General features: G+C 35.2%; 1 protein-coding gene across 1 annotated transcript in view; it reads right to left on the minus strand.

Moving 5' to 3' along the window:
- GUCY1A2 (guanylate cyclase 1 soluble subunit alpha 2) overlaps positions 1–20,079 on the minus strand; it is a 415,463-nt gene that overhangs the window by 311,900 nt on the left and 83,484 nt on the right. Inside the window, exon 4 of the mRNA XM_036861930.1 lies at positions 13,189–13,907. Coding sequence (XP_036717825.1) covers positions 13,189–13,907 — 719 coding nt within the window. The remainder of the gene's footprint in view (positions 1–13,188; positions 13,908–20,079) is intronic.

A 20,079-nucleotide genomic window follows, 5' to 3' on the forward strand; every position in this document is an offset into this window, starting at 1 on the left:
AGGAACACTCCCAAACTTATCCTATGAGGCCACCGTCACCCTGATACCAAAACCAGACAAAGATGTCACAAAAAAGAGAAAACTACAGGACAATATCACTGATGAACCTAGAGGCAAAAATCCTCAACAGAATACTAGCAAACAGAATCCAACAGCACATTAAAAGGATCATACACAATGATCAAGTGGGGTTTATCCCAGGAATGCAAGGATTCTTCAATATACGCAAATCAATCAATGGGATACACCATATTAACAAATTGAAGGATAAAAAACATACTATAAGCTCAATAGATGAAGAAAAAGCTTTTGACAAAATTAAACACCCATTTATGATAAAAACCCTCCAGAAAGTAGGCATAGAGGGAACTTACCTCAACATTATAAAGGCCATATATGACAAACCCACAGCCAACATGGTTCTCAATGGTGAAAAACTGAAAACATTTCCACTAAGGTCAGGAACAAGACAAGATTGCCCACTCTCACCACTATTATTCAACATAGTTTTGGACGTTTTAGCCATGGCAATCAGAGAATAAACAGAAAAAAAAAGGAAACCAAATCAGAAAAGAAGAAGTATAACTGTCACTCTTTGCAGATAACATGATACTTTACATACAGAATCCTAAAGAGGCTACCAGAAAACTACTAGAGCTAATCAATGAACTTGGAAAAGTAGCAGGATACAAAATTAATGCACAGAAATCTCTTGCATTTTTATACTTTAATGATGAAAAATCTGAAAGAGAAAATAAGGAAACACTCCCATTTACCATTGCAACAAAAAGAATATAATACCCAGGGATAAAACTACCTAAAGAGACAAAAGACCTGTATGCAGAAAACTATAAAACACTGACGAAAGAAATTAAAGATGATACAGACAGAGAGATATACCATGTTCTTGGATTGCAAAAATCAACATTGTGAAAATGACTATACTACCCAAAGCAATCTACAGATTCAATGCAGTCCCTATCAAACTACCAATGGTATTATTCACAGAACTAGAATAAAAAATTTCATAATTTGTATGGAAACACAAAAGACCCTGAATAGTCAAACCAATGTTGAGAAAGAAAAATGGAGTTGGAGGAATCAGGCTCCCTGACTTCGGACTATACTACAAAGCTACAATAATGAAGACAGTATGGTACTGGCACAAAAACAGAAAATACAGATCAATTGAACAGGATAGAAAGCCCAGAGTTAAACACATGCACATATGGTCACCTTATATTTGATAAAGGAGGCAAGCATATACAGTGGAGAAAAGACAGCCTCTTCAATAAGTGGTGCAGTGAAAACTGGATGGCTACATGCAAAAGAATGAAATTGGGACACTCCCTAACACCATACACAAAAATAAACTCAAAATGGATTATAGACCTAAATGTAAGGCTAGACACTATCAGACTCTCAGAGGAAAACATAGGCAGAACACTGTTTCACATAAATCACCGCAAGATCCTTTTTGACCCACCTCCTAGAGAAATGGAAATAAAAACAAAAATAAACGAATGAGACCTAATGAAACCCAAAACTTTTGCACAGCAAAGGAAACCATAAACAAGACGAAAAGACAACCCTCAGAATGGGAGAAAATATTTGCAAATGAAGCAACTGACAAAAGATTCATCTCCAAAATTTACAAGCAACTCATGAAGCTCAATATCAAAAAAAAAAAAAGCCAATACAAAAATGGGCAGACCTAAATAGACATTTCTCCAAAGAAGATATACAGATTGCCAACAGACACATTAAGGAAGTTCAACATCACTAATCATCAGAGAAATGCAAATCAAACTACAATGAGGTATCACCTCACACCAGTCAGAACGGCCATCATCAAAAAATCTGCAAACAATAAATGCTGGAGAGGGTGTGGAGAAAATGGAACCCTCTTGCACTGTTAGTGGGAATGTAAATTGATACAGCCACTATGGAGAACACTATGGAGGTTCCTTAAACAATGAAAAATAGAACTACCACACAACCCAGTAATCTCACTACTGGGCATATAACCTGAGAAAACCATAATTCAAAAAGAGTCATGTACAACAATGTTCATTGTAGCACTATTTACAATAGTTAGGTCATGGAAGCAACCTAAGTGTTCATCGACAGATGAATAGATAAAGAAGACATATATACAATGGAATATTACTTAGCCATAAAAAGAAATGAAATTGAGTTATTTGTAGTGAGGGATGGACCTAGAGTAGGTCATACAGAGTGAAGTAAGTCAGAAAGTGAAAAATAAATACATATGCTAACACATATATATGGAATCTAAAAAAAAAAAAACAGGTTCTGATGAACCTAGGGGCAGGACAGGAATAAAGATGCAGATGTAGAGAATGGACTTGAGGACATGGCGAGGGGGAAGGGTAAGCTGAGATGAAGTGAGAGTGTGGCACTGACATATATACACTACCAAATATAAAATAGATAGCTAGTGGGAAGCAGCCGCATAGCACAGGGAGATCAGCTCAGTGCTTTGTGACCACCTAGAGGGGTGGGATAGGGAGGGTGGGAGGGAGACGCCAGAGGGAGGGGATATGGGTATATATGTATACGTATAGCTGGTTCATTTTGTTATACAGCAGCAACTAACACAACAATGTAACGCAGTTATACTCCAATAAAGATGTCAAAAAAATAAATAAAATAAAATAAAATTGTACACTCTCAAAAAAAAAACTACAATTCAATAATAGGGAGACGAAAACCACAATTAAAAATGAACAAAATATTTGACTAGACATACAACAACAAAAAAAATATACCACTAGCTAATAAGCACAAGAAAAGATGCTTAACATCATTAGTCATTGGGGAAATGTACATTAAATGCCCATCACTCAGCACCCACTAGGATGGGTATGATCAAAAAGAGTGACAGGGCTTCCCTGGTGGCGCAGTGGTTGAGAATCTGCCTGCCAATGCAGGGGACACGGGTTCGAGCCCTGGTCTGGGAAGATCCCACATGCCGCGGAGCAACTAGGCCCGTGAGCCACAATTGCTGAGCCTGCACGTCTGGAGCCTGTGCTCCGCAACAAGAGAGGCCGCGATAGTGAGAGGCCCGCGCACCGCGATGAAGAGTGGCCCCCACTTGCCGCAACTAGAGAAAGCCCTCGCACAGAAACGAAGACCCAACACAGCCATAAATAAATAAATTAAAAAAAAAAAAAAAAAAAGAGTGACAATATGAAGAGTTGGTGAGGATTTGAAGAAACTTAAACCCCCACACATTGCTGTTCAAATGTGAAATGGCACAGCCTCTTTGTTAAACAGTGTAGCAATTTCTTTAAAAAGTTAAACATATACTTATCATATGACATAGTAATTACTCTCCTAGGAATTGTCCCAAGAGAATGTAAATGTATGGAACAAAAACTTTTGCATGCATTGCAACAGTGTTCATAATAGCCAAAATGTGAAAACAATCCAGTGTCCGTCAACTAATAAGTGGGTAAACAAAGTGTTGTATATCTATGCAATGGAACACTGTTCAGTACCAAAGAGGAACAAATTGCTCATACATGCTACGACATGAATAAACCTCAAAAACATTATGCCAGACAAAAAAAGACTACATATTTGTATGATTACATTTATTCCAAATGATATCTTATAGAGATGAAAGTAGACCAGTGGTTGCCTGTGGTTGGGAGTTAGAGCAGGGATTGACTGCAAATGGGTACAGGATACTTTGGGGTGATAAAGTGTTCTAAAACTGAATTGTTGTGATAGTTGCACAATTATATACATTTACTAAAAATAATTGCACTGTTTACTTATAAAAATGTTAATATAAATAAAGAGAGCACCATTAAAAATTGGGAGGTAGACAACACACTCAAAATAGCTCTTCAGATTTTAATTTACTGAATCTGAAAGCTACCAGCTAAAACAAAATGATTCTAAGTTAAATACAAAAGGAACAATTAAAGAAAGATTCTGAACAAGTTTTAACGAAAGGGGCTAATTTCCCACTCATCAGAACCTACACTAGAACTAAATAATGTCTGATCTACAGTAGGGTCACTTTCTTTTGTAAGTTCAGAGGTGCAGTCTTTCCTGCTAACAAAAATAAAAACATGGCAAAATGTACACTTTAAACATGAGGATTACTGTAAGGAATATATTATTGACCATGTAATCATCTACCCTGTCCTTTAAATATACAGAATACAGTAACTGTATAGTAACATAACACTTACTCTACAGTAATTTTAATATTACAGGCATTAAAAAAATCAAGAAAGAAAGCCAGCATGAACCTCAGTAATATCTGCATCAGAATCTCAATTTGGAAGCAGTGAGATCAAGATGACAGAGTAAGAGGATGTGGAGTTCATTTCTCCCCACAAACACATCAAAAGTAAATATATATGTGGACCAATTCTCACTGAAAACTAACTGGAAACTAGCAGAAAGACTCCTGTTCAACCAAGACTGTAAGCAAGAAATATGTAATTGGGTAGGAAGGGAAGAATAGCAATTGGGTTGGGACCTGTGCCCTTGAGAGGGGACTCAGAGGAAAATGCAATTACTTGAACAGACACTCAGGTGAGTACCCTGGGGAGTGAGCAGGCAGAGCCACAGACTGGGCGTTCCAGTCCTGGGGCCTATGTGGAGAAGACACACCCCCTTGTATAGTTGGAGGTCCACTGCAACAAATAGAAGGGTAGGGAAAAGACTGGACTCTGCTCCTGAAAAGTGAACATATGCTGGCTAGCCCCAGAGGCAGGTCAGAGACAGGTCTGCTCTGGCAGCTGCTGGGGATCCTGCAACTGCCTCTCAGCATGCCCCAGCATGAGTCAAGTGAACACCCAGCCCCACTTACTCCATGCCATGGCATGGCACTGCATCTAGGGTGGGAAGGACCAGAGAAGACTTGACCATGGGACATAGAGGCAACCCAGTCCCAGGGGGAGCTCAGGTGGGGCAGAGGTGGCCATTTTGGCACTTACTCAAGCAGCACCTCATAAGAAGGCCAGGTATCTGATGGCCTCCACTCAACCACAGCTAACCTTCCAACACACACCAGGAATCTACCCAGGAACCCATCAGCCCAGGAGAGAAGCTTCACACAGGATGGGGGTGGTGGAAGCAGAGGACAATGACCACCTGTGAGTGACAAAGGGGGCTTGCAGCAGAGGCTGCATCTCAGTACTGCTGTAGACACCTACACATGCTGCGCATCAGACCTCTGGCCCCGGACCCTACTACTTCAGCTCCTCTGAGGCAGAAGTCCCTGGGCAGAGAGAAGGAAAAAATACACACTTAAAAGGAACAGAGGCAGCTCAAGGTCAACCCTCAGGGCTTCTGCTGCAGGAACTTGAGACCAGACCCCCACCTCTGACAGGGCAGTGATGGCCACTGAACAGAGAAGAAGTCCCACCTCATGCCCAGTGCTGGCTCTAGCCCCTCTACTTGGATTGCCATCCACTGTCAAGGTGATAGCCACCAGCACACACTGAGGAAAGACGTAATTGTTGTCCATGTCAAGTCCAGCCCTCCCATCAAAGGCCTTGGGTACACATAGTCTGCATAGAGATGATTCCACATAAGAAAATCCCTTCAAGACTGAAATAGGTAACTGTTTCAACTAAATTCATAGCAGTAGAGAAAGTTAACTAAAATGAAAAGGCAGAAGAACTACTCTCAATTGAAAGAGCAAGAGAAAACCATTGAAAAAATAAATAATGAAACAGAAATAAACAATTCACCGATAAGAAATTCAAAACATTGGTAATAAAAATGTTAACTGTATTAAGGAGAAGAAATTTTCTAAACAAGGAACTAGGAAATATAAAAAGACCCAATCAGAAATGAATAATTCAATAGCTGAAATAAAAAACACACTGCAAGAATGAATAGCAGACTAATTGATACAGAAGAACACATAAGTGATCTGAAAAATAGAATAATAGAAATCACCCAATGAGAACAGCAGAGAGAAAAACTAATCAAAAAGGAAAAAAATCAATTTAAGAGATCTTTAAAATAACACTAAGCATTCCAAAGTTTACATTACAGGTGTCCAGAAAAGGAAAAGAGGGAGAAGGGGATTGAAAATGTATTTGAAGAAATTATGGCTGAAAACTTCCCAAATCTAAAGAAGGAAACAGATATCTAGATACAGGAATCACAGAGAGTTCCAAACATGCTCAACCCAAAGAGACCTACACCAAGACATATCATAATTAAAATAGCAAAAGTTAAAGATAGAGAATTCCAAACACAGCAAGAGAAAAACAAAGAATTATATACAATGAAACCCTCATAAGTATCAGCTAATTTCTCTGCAGAAATTTTACAGACCATAAGGTGTAGCAGGATATATTTGAAGTCCTGAAAGGGAAAAATCTGCAACCTGGGATACTCTACCCAGCAAGATTATCATTTAGAATAGGAGAAATTGAAAAAAAAAAAAAAAAAAAAAAAAACCACTTCATATAAAAGCAAAAACTAAAAGAATTCATCAATACTAAACTTACCCTAAAAAAAAGTTGAAGGGTATTCCTTAAATGGAAAAGAAAGAATCTATAGGAAAGGGAAAATCCCACTAGGAAAGACAAATATACTGTACAAATTGAAGATCAACCACTTAAATAAGCCAGTATTTAGATTAAAAGACAAAAAATTGTGAAAGCAACTATAACTACAATAAGCAGTTAAGGGATAAGCATGAAGGTGTAAAATGTGACATCAAAAACACAAAATTGGGGGAAGGGAATAAAAAAATGTAGATTTTTAAAAATGTGTTTGAGCTTAAATGACTACCAGTTTAAAACAAGTAAATATAATTATTGGTCAATATACGTGAATCCCATGATAACAACAAATTAAAAACCTACAGTTACATACACCAAAATCAAAAAGAAACACAAGCATGTTGCTAAAAAAAATCATCAAACCACAAGGGAAGAAACAAACAGAAGAAATGAACAAGGAAGAAAAACAACCAAAAAACAAGTAATAAAATAGCCATAATTACATACTATCAATAATTACTTTATGTATCAATGGACTAAAACCTCCATTCAAAAGACACAGGGTGGCTGACTGGATTGAAAACAAGACCCTTCAATATACTGCCTACAATAGACACTTCAGGGTGAAAGACACACACTGAACTGAAAGTGAAAGGATGGAAAAAGTTATTTCATGTAAATGGAAATGACAAGGCAGCAGGGATGGCAATACTCATAGCAGACAAAATAGACTTAAAACAAGGGCTATAATAAAAGACAAAGAAGTGCATTATATAATGATAATGGGATTGATGCAAAAAGAGGATATTACACTCATTAACATATATGCACCCAATACAGGAACACCTAAATATAGAAAGCAAATACTAACAGGCATAAAAAGGAGAAATTGACAATAATACAATAAGAGTAGGGGACTTTAACACCCCACTGATATCAATAGACAGATCATCCAGATGGAAAATCAATAAGGAAAAAGTGTTCTTAAATGACACACTAGACCATTTGGACTTGATAACTACAGGACATTACATCCAAAAACAGCAGAATACACACTCTTTTCAAGTGAACATGGAATGTTCTCCAGGATAGATCACAAGCTAGGCCACAAAACCAGTCTCAAAAAATTTAAGAATAGAAATTATATCAAGTAATTTTTTCTGACCATAAAGGTATGAAACTAGAAATCAACTACAGGAAGAAACATGGGAAAAACACAAACATGTAGAGATTAAACAACATGTAACTAAAAAGCTACTAGGTCAATGAAGAAATCTAAGAGGAAGTAAAAAGATAGCTCAAGACAAAGGACAATGGAAACACAACACTTCAAAACCTATGGGAACAATTCAGGAAAAAGACAAGGAGGCTCACTCTGACCACTTCTATTTAACACAGTATCAGAAGTCCTAGTGACACAATCAGACAAGGAAAAGAAATAAAAGGAATGCAAATTAGAAGGTAAAAAATTAAAACTGTCCCTATTTGCATATGATATGATTCTTTACATAGAACACCCTTAAGACTCCACCTAAAAACAATTAGAACTAATAAACTCAGCAAAGTTACAGGATACAAGAGCAACATACTGAAATCTGTTGCATTATATACACTAACAAGGAAAGATCAGAAAGAGAAAGTTAAAAAAAAAAAAAATCCCACTTAAAATTGCAGCAAAAAGAATAAAATAGCTAGGAATAAACTTAACCAAGGAGCTGAACAACTTATAGTCTGAAAACTATAAAACATTAATGAAGGAAACTAAAGATGATACAAAGAAGTGCAACGATATCCCATGCTCTTGGATTAGAAGAATTAATATTGTTAAAATGGCCATACTACCCAAAGCAATCTACAGATTTAACATAATCCCTATCAAAATACCTATGATATTTTCACAGAATTAGAACAAATGATTCTAAAATTCATGTGGAACCAAAAAAGACTCCAAATTGCCAAGGCAATCTTGAGAAATAAAGAACAGACCTGGAGATATCACCCTCCCAGACTTCAGATTATACTACAAAGCTACAGTAGTCAAAACAGCATACTACTAGCACAAAAACAGACACATAGATCAACTGAATAGAATAGAGAGCCCAGAAATAAACCCACACTATGACAGTCAATTAATCCATGACAAAGGAGGTAAGAATATACAATGGAGAAAAGACAGACTCTTCAACAAGTTGGTGTTGAAAAAACATGTAAAACAATGACATTAGAACATTTCCTCATACCATATACAAAAATAAACTCCAAAAATGAATTAAAGACCTAAATGTGAGACTGGAAACGATAAAACTCCTAGAAGAAAACATAGGCAGAACACTGACATAAATCGAGCAATATTTTTCTGGATGTGTTCCCTAAGACCAAAGAAATAAAAGCAAAAATAAACAAATGGGACCTAATAAAACTTAAAATTTTTTGCACAGCAAAGGAAACCATCAACAAAATGAAAATACGACCTACGGAATTAGAGGAAATATTTGCAAATTATATGACCAACAAGGGGTTAATATCTAAAATATATAGACAGCTCATACATCTCAGTATCTAAAAAACAAGCAGCCCAATGAAAAAATAGGCAGAAAACCTGAAAAGACATGTTTTTCTGAGAAGACATACAGATGGCCAACGGGACATGAAAAGATTCTCAACGTCACTACTTATTAGAGAAATGCAAATTAAAATGACAGCAAGATATCACCTCACACCTATCAGAATGGCTATCATCAAAAAGTCTACAAATAACAAATTTTGGAGAGGATGTGGAGAAAAAGGAACCATTGTAAACCATTGGTGGTAATGTAAATTGGTGCAACCACTATGGAAAACAGTCTGGCGGTTGCTCAAAAAACTAAAAATAGAATTACCATATGATCCACAATTCCACTCCTGGGTATATAAAAATGAAAACACTAATTTGAACAGATACATGCACCCCAATGTCCATAGCAGCACAATTTACAATAGCTAAGATATGGAAGCAGCTCAAGTGTCCATGAATAGAAGAATGGATAAAGAAGATATATACAGTGGAATATTACTCAGCCATTTAAAAATAAAATAAAATTCTGCCATTTGCAGCAATGTGGATGGACCTAGAGAATATTATGCTTAGTGAAATAAGTCAGACAAAGAAAGACAAATACTATATATCTCTTATATGTGGAGTCTTAAATATACTACAAACAAATGTATATGCAAATGAAAATAGACTCACACAGAAGGAAAAGAAACTAGTGGTTACCAAATGGGAGAGGGAAAGGGGAGGGGCAAATTAGGGGTACAGGATTAAGAGATAAAAACTACTATGTATAAAATAGATAAGCACCAAGGATATATTTTATAGCACAGGGAATTATAGCCATTATCTTGTAATAACTTTTAATGGCATATAATCGTAAAAATACTGAATCACGATGCTGTACACCTAAAACCAACATAATACTGTAAATCAACTATACTTCCATTAAAAAAAAAAATCTCAATTTGTCTAACCTACTTTAAAAGGTAGTTTATGGTCAGGGAGAAATTCTAGAGAAAAATAAACATAAAAATTAAAGTTAAATATCTCATTTATAATTATAAGAGCAAAGAAAACTCCAGATAATTTTGATCGAAGTTATTGTACATCTATGTTCTATAGTGCTCATTTATAGAAAAAGTCCTAGTGTCATTTTGTCCATCACTAAAATATTGTTCAACATTTGAAATTCTCTAATAGAATATTATGATCTGAACAGAGAAGGAATGCTCATATTTTCCCAAATTAATTTTAAGTTGAAGTCAAATAATGTATTCTTAACAACTGGATGAAATTTCTCTCAACAGCGTCATCATGGATTGGTAAGATTAATAAATATATTTTAAACTTTTCAATCACCATGTCAGAAAAATGATGGGCACATGTCTAGAAAAGATAAAGGAGCATTGTGGAAACTGATTTGACCACAGAAAATCAGAGGTTAATTCTTCCTTTAGTCTTTTAAAATTACCTCCTGATATTTGTTTTGCAGCTTCTAATTAATAAGGCAAATGTGATGATATTTCTGGGGATTGAAAAAGAAATGTGTTGTTGTTATTATGCCTTTCCTAAGTTCTAACCTTGAGAACAAAAGTGAAGATGAATAGCATGTCATTGCTGTATCGTAGGGATGATGTATTTCAAATGCTGGACTCCTTCCACAATGTTCTTTGAAGCATTGTTACTAAGGAAAAAAAAATATTAAAGGAACTCATATTATTTATTGATTCTCAAATCCATTGCTGTTTCAGGTTTTGCCTAAGCTAACCAGTCCATTTTATTTTGGAAGCCACTGACACAACAAAGTGCTGTAACAAGTGAACATAAAATATATTAATAGGCACAGGTAATAAAAACTTGATTCCAAACTTTAGTGAATCTGAAAAGGAGACTAGCGGTTTTAAAACAATGATAGCCTATAAATAAAAAAGCAGATTCAAACAAAACCCCTACAGGATTTGTGACAAATGGTCTTCTAGTCATTATTAAGAAGACAAACCCAAGTCGTATTTTGTGAAGATGTTAAGTAGAGTTGATATTTCTCTAAAATTATTCAACCTACTGATTTCCAGTACTAACTTCCATAAGGCAAGAAGAGAGGAGAATGGATAGGAGGAATGTTACAAGGGGAAAGGAACAATAATAATAATAATAGTGGTAGAAGTAACAATAACGAACATTTATTCAACACTTAACACTGAAGCCAAAGATATAATAAGAATTTTACATGGATTGTGTCATTTTATCTTCACAAATAACTTTCCGAGGTAGGCAGCCTAATTTGTCAGAGAATTATTCTAACTTAGTCTTGATAATAGGATGAGCTTTTCATGGTTGAAAAATCAGATCCCCTTTGCCTCTCTTTGAAAATGCATCAGATGCCTCTCACTGATATTTTTGCTTCTGGTAACAAACCCTTATGTCTTTATAACTCATTACTGCAGAATCGAGATGTAAATTCTTTGAAACTAGGATGATGGCTACCTCACCAAATTGCTTACAAGAGTGTTCTACCTCTAGTTGTATAATTAACACTAATTGACAACACAAAATGACAAAGATCATGGTTTAGCAAAAGCATTACAGTTCACTCTGCGAATGATTTACCATCATTCAGCTGTATGATTAGCTCTTGTTTTTGTTGTTTTTCTTTTTGATGGCAGGGGTGGTAGTCCATTGGTATTAAGTGCAGAGCTAAAATAGTTAAATTATGATGAAAGCCTTCACTGTAGACTAAAGAATAAATATCTTACATTATTGAAAATTAGAACTTTCTTATCAAAGCCCAATACAAAATTAGAAACTTCAGATAACACATGGAGTTATTAACAAGACCAGCAATTATGGGAAAAATAATGAATATCAAGGCCAAATTTATCAACAGGATCATAATTTTTAACCCTGATTTTCTTCTTTCCATGTTTTAGGAAACAATAAATTTGGAATTTGGAACATAATAATTCAAAAATATTACTCATCTGGTTAAGATTCCATGCCATAACTTTATTGACTATAACTTTATTTGGGCTAACTGTAGCCTCCCAAATGTCCCATTCTGGCAAACCCAGGTGAATAAGCAGAAATGCACAGAGAATGAGAGGATTGTCATCCCTATTCTAACTAAAAATTCTGCCTATTGTTTTATTTTTAAACTGCCACTAACATGTTTAAATTATAATTGCATCTTCTCAATGAGCACAGTTCCTTATTATTGGAACTGGCAGGGGGCCTTGACATCTGAGTCATCATTTCACTATGTCTATTTCTTACTGTGGTATACAAATTAAATAGACATACAAGAGGAAATATAGGGGGGAAAATCTGAAGCAGTAACTTTAAATTGAATTAATTGTTGTCAAATCTACAAAATATATAAAGCAATCAACATTGGTAATAATATATTCTACTTCAGCCACATTTTCAATAATATTAACTTCAATTCTAAGGCCAAAAATGCTTCAAACACTCCTAGCCAAACATTGTACTTCTATTAATCAAAACCAATAGCTTTAATATTCCCTAAATTTAAAAGATAGAATAATTCCAGTGTCTTCTCTCAAGAAGTGAACATGTTCTAAAGAAATGTCTCTTTTTCAACACTAAAATTTAATTAGAAGAGAAGTCTTGAGATAGTCACTTGATACATTATTCTGCATATTAAGAAAATAATAGGATGTAAACCAGATGTTCCTAGATTAAGAAATTTAGAACATAACATATTCAGAATGTAGCTAGCTTTTTACCTATATTTATGCAATATTTAAGAATAAGGCAAGCAATCCCCACAATGTTGAAATCAGTCTTACTATTTCTCTCATAGTTTGACTTCAAACAGTGGAAATAGTCATGGGTTTACAGTATCTGGTTTTTAGTGAGTTTTACCAGTTTTGTAATTACTATAGCTAGTATTAAGAAATGTCTTCTTTTTATATGATGAAATAAATTCACGAAAGAGGCAGACACTATGCAAAATAGCTGGGAATAAGGCCAAATCTTTTTACATATATCCAGGGACCAGTAATTTTCTAAATGACACTCTAGGCTCTCTTGCCTAAATAATGACAAGTACTGCCATCATGTAATTTACTAAAATAATTATGTAATCTCCTAGTTTCCATCACCCATATCAAGTCCATAACCACTTACCTTGTCTTTATTCTCAGTGCCAGAAGCCTCAGGCTTGGTCCTAATCACAAATGGCGTGGACAGTCGCAGCAGAACCCTTTCGAAGGTGGCATTAACCTTTGGAGAAACAATCTCGAAGCAGTCCTCAAACCTGAGCACTTTGTGAGTGTCACATCTGAGCTGCTTCCTTAGGCCTTCCCCCAGCTGAAGGACTGTCATGTGGGGGTCAAACATCAAATGGAAAGGGAAGGCTCTGCAGAAGGTGTTGATGCTAATTCTGAGGTCCGCAGGAACTTGGGAGGTTCCCTGTGGAAGGTTCTTCATGATATTAGTATTTTCACATTGTTTGATAAGGAAAGTAAGACCACTACAATTGCCTGGGTTTGAACCATCAGAGCACAGTTTCTCACTTGCAACCTGGTCCACTTCTACATCCAGCTGATAGATTTTCTTTCCTGCAGCCTTAATCATTCCAAGCATTGCAAACCCCACGATGTGGTGAGGGTGGAAGTAGTGGAGCATAAGATTACCTTCAGGGAGCTCTTTGCATAGGAATGATGGTGACTCCAGAGTGGCCTGTTTTCCAAAAGAAGTTCTAATGTGTTCCAACAAAGCATCAAAGCCATTAAAAAAGTCCTGCAACGTGCCACCTACAGCTCGAAGGACTCTCTCATTCTCATCAAAGCATATATTAAAGAACTCCTCACCAAATCTTTCTTGAATTTCCTCAAACTTCAAACCTAGAGGTAAATGGAAGCAAATGTTAATAAAGTATAATACAAATAATTGAATTCACAGCTTTTTTAATGCTTACCAGAATAGGCAACTAGTGAGAGAAGCAAGAGAGGTATTTCCCTTGGGTACACAAATTTCCCAAATAGGTTAAGTCATTCATTTTGAGTTAAAGAAAGTAAATTTCAGTTCATTTCCTGGATACTTCTAAGATGTTAATGAGCATAAATTTTTTGTTGTTGTTTTTAAATAGACTTTATTAGTACAATTTTAGATTCATAGCAAAACTGAGCAGAATATAAAGATATTTTCCAAGTACCCCCTGCCCCCCCACACACACAACCCCCTCCCCCCTGGCAACTACTGATATTGTGCACTACAGTGGTACATTTGTTACAATCAATGAACCTACACCGACATAACATTATCACCCAAAGTTCATAGTTTACATTAGGGTTCACTCTTGGTGTTGTATATACTTGAGTTTTGACAAATGTATAGTAACATGTGCCCACCATTATAGTATCATACAGAGTAGTTTTGCTGCCCTAAAAATCCTCTGTGTGCCACCTATTCATTCCTCCCTCCCCTCAAACACTGGAGCATGAAGTTTTTAAATTCTGCTAATCTAGCTGTTCTGTTTTCTTTTCAATACTATACTCCATTTGCTGTAATTATCATGAATAATATATTTTCCTTAACAATTTCCCTCATCGTTAAAGAATTTTAAGAGGCTATTATAAAGTTGTTTATTACGTCCATTCAATATTACTATTTTACTTATCACAATTCACTTGTTAAGTAGGAAATATAACCAGAGAGGGAATCTATGGTACATGAGCAGAGAAAGGCATCAGGTTATCTTGCATAAACAGAAGTGCTTAAATTAGTAATCTCTGAGAAAATCATGCAGGTCAGCTAGACCCCAGAAAGTGAGAGACAAAACAAGGAATTAAAACTGTGGAATGATTTGCATTCATTCTTTCACTCACAAAAATGAGAGCAGACAAAAGTAGAGTAGGAATCTGACCAGACAGAGTTAAAAGTCTATAAGTTTTCTCGGTTCATACTTATTCCCAGATGCCATGGCAAAAGGAAATCTACCTTATAATAATGGTTATAATAATAAATAAATAAATAAACAAACACACACAATGCATTATATAGTAATTAGAAGCAGGATCACACGTAATCTAGTTAGATCCACCCTTGAGGAAGAATACAGCACAGATAAAAGAGTTGAGTCTGTATCCTAAAGAAAGCTTCTATGTAGAGTCACCCTAGTGCTTCTCCTTTGACTTTGGCTGAAATCAGTACATGTAGTTTACATATTCACATTTTATTTCATTATCTATCTCATCTTATAAGGAGGTCCTGAAAATCAGACAGGAAAAGACAGGTCACTTTGTTAGTGTCCTGTTAGAATGCAAAGTAGTCTAGGCTGCCTATTTGTTTGTTGTTTGTTCCTACTTTATTATTCCCTATGAGTTCTCCCCATCCAGAAGTGAGGGGATAAAACAGAGTCAATAATATTGTTTTAAAATAGAGTCCAAACACATCAAATATTTTTTGAGAGCTTACCATAGAGTCTAAATATTGTGGAAGCCAAGTTAAGAAGTTAGTTTGACAAAGAAGTTCTTAAAATCCATGTGAAATGAGAAGTAGAAAATTTAAGTGAAAATCAGTCCCTTTATTAAGAAGCATTTCACATTAATTTTAGTTTCATAGATCTGATGTTCAAGAGAAGCTGAGAAAGTCACCTACTAGGATAAAAACATCACTACTCATCTCACATTGTAATGTTACAAGATTGAACTTCAACATATGTTGCATTCACTAACAATAATGCCAGCCAGAATTGATTATAATAGCAGTTTTCTAACTAGTTCCCTGGTGTGAAAGAGAGAAAACAAGATAGATGATATCCACTGCAATTTGGCTCCTGTTCCAACTGCTCCATTAAAACTGCTTTTGTAATTATTTAAACCAATATATCCTGTTTTGTCATTTTATTACTTAACTTGTTTTCTTTTTCCTTTAGTTTGATAGTGTTCATCAACTCTTCCTCCTAAATTGCTATTCTCTTGGATTATAAACGATTCTCTCCTGGTTTAATTACTAGCTGTCTGAAAAGCCCTTCACTAAAAGTTCTTCCTATACAAAATCCTTACATTGCCATCACTATACTGTAACTAAAAATTTCTAATACATACAAATTAAACTTATGCCCCTTCAATGGCAATATTCTTTATGGCTATTAATTTTTAATTATGAAATTCTTATTAAAAACTAAATTCAGAATAAATAAAAATTCCTATAATCTGACTATATTTGCTGAACAACAAAATTCCACGTGCCACTGAAAATATTCCATGGATTGCTTCTATACTTTGAAGAGTTGTATCTTAAGGGACTTAGGGTCTTTATGCACAGATGAGAAAAAGAGAATTTCTTCTAACTCGCATTTTTCATAACATTAAAAATGCCTTCACAGTTATTAAGAGCACAGATATAATACAGTAAGCTTATGTCCTATTTCCAAATGTCATAATCCCAAAGAATCATCCAGAAAATAACAAGTAAGTAAATTCACCAGAGGCAACAAAATTAAAACTACTTGTGAGTACAGCAGTCTATCAACTAGAAATCCTTGCTGCTTTAAAAAGCACTGCTGGACCTAAGATACAATGGTTATTAAGTCTCAAATGCTAATGCTAAAGCCTACCAGGGTGCTAAAGTGACTTGTATCAATAAAGAAAAACTAAATTATTTTTAATATTATATGCAAATACTATACATGGCAATTCTATATACACCACAGTATTCAATTAACTAATAAATATTTTTGGTCTCACAATTGTTAAACTGTGCAAGCTGAGAAAAGAAAAAATTCTTAGAGCTTGAAAAATTAGAACTAGGGAATGATCACTACAACTTTTGCAAATATGCTATGAATCAGTACCCAAGACTTCCACTTTAAACATCTCAAAATTTAGAAAGCACAGAGAAAGTAGTTTAGCTCAGTCTCACTCCCAAGGTTCCACTTATAATTGATGCAAACCCCCTACTTCCAGTAAATCACTTGAAACATAGAAACAATGCTCATCTGCTCTTATCACAAGAAGCTTGACATTTGGGTATATAAAAATACATTTCTTAAAGAGGCAAAACTTACAATAAAACCGCTTTCATTAGCAGGTAAATTAAAAGAATTTTAAATTACTATTAATTCATCCCTTCAAAAAAATGAATAGCTGACATCCTTTAACATCCATGACATTCAGTTCATCCTTTAACTGAAAATGAAATAGTGTGTTCATTCATGACATGAATCTTTTGTCCCTTATCCAACTTCACACTGTGCACCTCTTGAGGGCATATATGTCTGCATACCTATCACTAGCATAATGCCTGGCACATGGAGACTAAGTATTCATTCATAGAAACTAAACATTCATCTAGAATCAAGCTTTTAAAGCTACAGTTGTGTCACATCAAAGGATACCAAGACAACTAGACACATCCTTTTCTCTCATGGGCTCCCACAGATAATTAAATTACAAATGATTGGGCTATAACAGAGGCATACAGGAGCTATGACAGTATGGGAAAAAGAATGTCTGACTTTCTCCTCAGGGAGATAAAGTTTGAAAGATAATTTGAAGAAAAAGTAGGCATTCAAAAAGCCAACAAGGAAGGAAGGAGCACTCTAACAGATGGACAGTAATGAAATATGAATAAAGCAGGGAGGTGAAAGAGCCCAGCAGAGTAGTAAGTGCAGAGTAGAAGAGCAAGTAGTAAGTGTATAATGTATAATGTGTATAATGGCTGTGGAGCAGGGGTGGTGGGATGAGCTGCTAATCAATCAGCAATGTAGAAGTTGGACTTAAGTGTGACAAGACCAGAGTCAAAGATAACAGCCAAAGAGATGCTGCAGTGTCTCTATAAGGTTATATTGATTGAATTAGGTAGTTCCAGTAAGAATGGAGAAATCAGTGCCAAGCAGTGTGTCAAACATTTTCGTATATTACTTTAACATTTTAAAAATTCCTATCAAGTGGATATTTTTAATTGCACCCATTTTAAAGGTGAGGAATGTTAAGAAATTTGCCCATGTTCACCCAATTGTAGGTAGCAGAGCCAGGTCTCAAAGTGAAGTCTGTCTAAAACTAGATCTTGTGTAATAAATACTGTGTGATAATGTGCACAGTATTAAATGAGTAAAACATCTGCATGAGTGAAAAATGCATGTCTTGCCCATTGAAATATCATCAATGCCTAGCATTCTGCCTGACATTTATGGGCGCTCAATAAATAATAGCTGGATGTCGGGTGAGTTAAGGCATAATTGAAGTCAATAGAAAGGAGCTACAAGGAGCAGTCAATGGCTATCAAATGCCACAGAGGTCAAGGAAGAAAACTTTAAATTGGATTGGTCAGAACTTCGGGGACCTTTGACAGAGCAATTTCAGTGGGGAGGTGGAGGCAAAAGACTGAGTATAATGTGTTGAGGAGGGTGGGACAAATGAAGAAACAGAATATTAATTTTCAGCTGTATCAATAATATTATTGGAAGGCTAAAATTACTTATTTTATAAAATTGTTTTTAAAAAAATCTGGCCTCCATGCTTGGAAAGGGAAATGTTGCCTTCATTGAGAACTGAGTGAATAGAGAAAGGTATGACATGAAAGATATAGCACTGACTGGGGTCCTGGATCCTCTGGGGGAAGATTTATTAATAAAAGAGGGAAATTTGTGTCTTCCTAGGTCCAGAGGCCATCCTTATCATCCAGCAAATGTATCAGTCTCCACTAACATGGGAAAATACCAAAGCGGAAGGCATTTCTTCAAGTTGCTTAAACTTCAACCAAGGAGCTGAATACCTACCAACTTATCACTTCTGTGAACTGTGGACCTCCATAATTATTTTTTGATTAATTACTTAGGTTTCATCAACCTAATATCTAAGTAATATAACTCAATCACAACAGTATCTCAAGTTCAAAAGATTTCAACATTTTAAGTAAATAATTATCCTTTTAGACAAACAATTATTTTTCCAGCTTTATTGAGATATAACATGGTGTAAGTTTAAGGAACACAATGTGTTAATTTGATACACTTAAATATTGCAAAATGATTAGCATCGTACCATTAGTTTACACCTCCATCACTTCACATAATTACCATTTCTTTTTTTGTGGTGAGAACATTCAAAATCTGCTCTTAACTTTCAAAGTATAATGCACAATTGTTAACTATAATCACAAGGCAGTGCATTAGATCTCCAGAACTTAGTCATCTTCTAACTGGAAGTTAGAACATTTCCCTATTTCCCCCAGCCCCAGGTAACCACCATTCTACTCTCTATGAGTTTGGCTGTTTCAGATTCCACATATAAGTGACAGCATACAGTATTTGTCAAGAAAAAATTATTTTAACTAGCAAGACCATAAGATGTTTCTCAACTATGTTTGAAACCCAGATGACACTTTTATAAGAATATAATTCTAGTGCCATGCCAATCTACAAATAAATAAAGTTAGTCTCTGCCTCCAGAGATTTAAGGGTAAATATTACATATGTCTAAATAATAACAAAGAAGAAAGGCTGGAAAGAAATCCCACTGCCCAAATCGTAATTTTAAGGGAAATTGTTTTGAATCTGAGCTATCAATATAGTCTCATTTGAATCTTGGTGAGGTGAGATGAAATGTTTGTCGTTAGAGTACTTTAGTTAAATATGTAAAACTGTTGGGATAATAGTAAAAAGAAAGATTCTTATCAATTTTGCTCTTAATCTATGAAGGGTTAAACTACAATTTTCTACCATTTTAGAGGCATTTAATTCTCCTCCTTTTATTGCATTTGTGGCATCCTGTCCCTCTCCAAAAAAGAACACAGCATAAGTCATATATTTATTTTTAAGTGTAGGTGAACTAAATTAAATTTTCCTTAATATTTTAAAAATGTTATTATATAATTAAAAATAGCAGGACACATATTCAGATTTTAAAAACAGGGTTTTAACATCTTTGAGCTAACAAAGAATTTGCTAAGCATAGCATTAGAGGAAACCCTCTAACATATTTAAGATTAATTCTTGAATACCCAAAGGAATATTTATTATTGTAAGTGTAGTAAGTGCTTCAGGCACAAAAATATTTGTGATGGTTAAGT

This window comes from Balaenoptera musculus, chromosome 8, assembly GCF_009873245.2.
Source record: "Balaenoptera musculus isolate JJ_BM4_2016_0621 chromosome 8, mBalMus1.pri.v3, whole genome shotgun sequence".
Lineage (NCBI taxonomy): Eukaryota > Metazoa > Chordata > Mammalia > Artiodactyla > Balaenopteridae > Balaenoptera > Balaenoptera musculus.